Here is a 2,027-nt window from a genome sequence, read left to right as displayed (position 1 = left end):
ACCGCAAAATTATGGAAAAAAACGCGCGCATTTTAAATATTAATCATAATGCAATTACGCGCTTTACGTGATCCACTTTGAGAACCCGCGGCTTATCGAAAAAAAAACGTTCCTATCATATTGCCAGCGGCCACTTTTCATTCACCCGACTATAATATCTTGTATGTTAAATTAATTTTAAATACCACACAAATACCTTTTTTTTTTTGCAGTTTTGAACCGACGACGTCGCGGGGACTGCTTGCGCATTGCTTCCGCGACGCCGCCATCGTTTATTTGAAAAACAGGACAAATAATTATACATTTACCCGAATTACCCCCAGACATAGTCCTACGTTTTACATAAAAAAAATATATACATGATACGTGAGAGTTAACATTTCGGTGGACGTGGTCTTCCCAGGCCGACCGGAGTCAGGCGCCCTCGTGTTCACGTACAGGTCCGTTTTGGCGGGCCGACCGGAGTCCGCCGCCCTTGAATACTCGTTCCCCTGTTGAGATGCCGCGATGCCGTGATCGCCGTCCCGCCCGTGGTGTCACAGATGGGGAGATGAACGACGTGGTCGGTGACACCTCCGACGATTCGCGGTGGCGAGTGGTGTGAGTGTCTGTCCATTCGTTCTTCTTGAGATCTCGTTTGTGCTTTAGACTAATGCCCTCTTCTCCTATTTAATGCAGCTCTGTGGTGTGCCTGGTCTTCGCGTTCGTCTTCCTCCTTAGTGGCCATGATGGATTCGATCATGGTTGTGAGAACGTGGCGGTTCGTTTTAGCCTGCTGCATCAGTCTTTCCATGGCGGCGGAATCGTCGGGCAGGTCAACCGGAGGGGGACCGCACAAGATGTCTTCCACGTCGCCGGCGTTTGGAGGTCTCCTAAGTATTTCTGTTAATCGGGCTCGATCATCCAGCCACCTTGGACAGGCGAACACAGTGTGCTCGGCCGTGTCGTCCGGGTTCATGCAATAGCCGCAGTAACTGTCGTCGGCCCGATTCATTTTTGCAAGATAGCTGCGGAAGCATCCNAAGGGACACCGAGGCCGAGTCGGCCATGGAAACGGACGGTGAAAACTGGACCACTGTCCTGAAGAGACCTCCGAAAACCAGAGTAACACCAAAAGCTGATCCACAGAACGTGGCCACGACCGGCCGCCCACAGTCGAAGGGACTTTCAAAGAAACCTCCGGCAGTGCTGATTAAGCCATCCGATGGGAAAACCTTCGCGGATACGGTCAGGACGCTGAGGTCATCCGGATTGTGCGTGCGCTGGGTCATCCGGATTGTGCGTGCAGTGCGAGGACGCCGTGGACACGGCCGAGCACACCCTGCTGTCCTGTCCCTACTGGGAACCCTATAGAGTCGAACTGTCAGGTCGCGTGGGCCACAGGTTATTGGTGAGAACACTTTCCGACGTAATCTGCGGTCCCCGCGAAGAGGATCTATCCTCAGACCCAGACCTGCGTGGGCCAATTATCAGCGAGGCAACAGAGTCCTTAAGGCTCCTATACAGGATGGTGGAACGTCTCCTGTCGGCGAAAGAAGAGGAAGAGAGAGCTCGGCAAGCCGCGGAGGCCGTGGAAAACGGGCGCCCAGGGAGGCGTGTTCAGCCGGACCCGGAAGCTACTGTATAATATTTTTATATCTTTGTATAACACGTACTTGTATATTTGTATGTTAAATTTTCGTAAGGGGGTAAGTCGGGGAGACTGGCCCCGTCTTCCCCTAGATACTTAGATGGTAAATGTTCTTTTTTATATGTTATAGTATCTTTTTCATTGTAACAACCCTGTGAGGGGGCAAGTCGGGGAGATTGGCCCCGTCTTCCCCATAACCTTGTGTACATTTATTTAAATAAACGATGGCGGCCGGGAGGAAGTAATGCGAAAGTGGTTCCCTCCCGGTCGTCGATTAAACCGAAAAAAAAAAAAAAAGTTTCTTATGTACGTATTAGGGATTAGTATAATACGGCGGCAGTAGATGGCGCTGCTGTTATCGAATTAGTTTAGATCTAAATAATAATACCGGCCAACG

The 2,027-nt window shown here is 50.5% G+C and overlaps 1 protein-coding gene across 1 annotated transcript; it reads right to left on the bottom strand.

The window, feature by feature from the left end:
- Positions 1–649: 649 nt before the first annotated feature.
- LOC111028197 lies at positions 650–994 on the bottom strand. Its single transcript, XM_022306746.1, has one exon. It carries the CDS (start codon positions 992–994, stop codon positions 650–652), a length of 345 nt encoding a protein of 114 aa, XP_022162438.1.
- Between the last annotated feature and the right edge of the window lie 1,033 nt (positions 995–2,027).

This window comes from Myzus persicae, unplaced genomic scaffold, assembly GCF_001856785.1.
Source record: "Myzus persicae strain clone G006 unplaced genomic scaffold, MPER_G0061.0, whole genome shotgun sequence".
Taxonomy (NCBI): domain Eukaryota; kingdom Metazoa; phylum Arthropoda; class Insecta; order Hemiptera; family Aphididae; genus Myzus; species Myzus persicae.
The sequence above is the reverse complement of the archived record's forward strand: the minus strand, read 5'-3'. Positions and strand labels throughout refer to the sequence as shown.

Excerpts from the sequence above, each read along its gene's own strand:
- LOC111028197 (XM_022306746.1), bottom strand. The coding sequence starts at position 994 with ATGAATCGGGCCGACGACAGTTACTGCGGCTATTGCATGAACCCGGAC.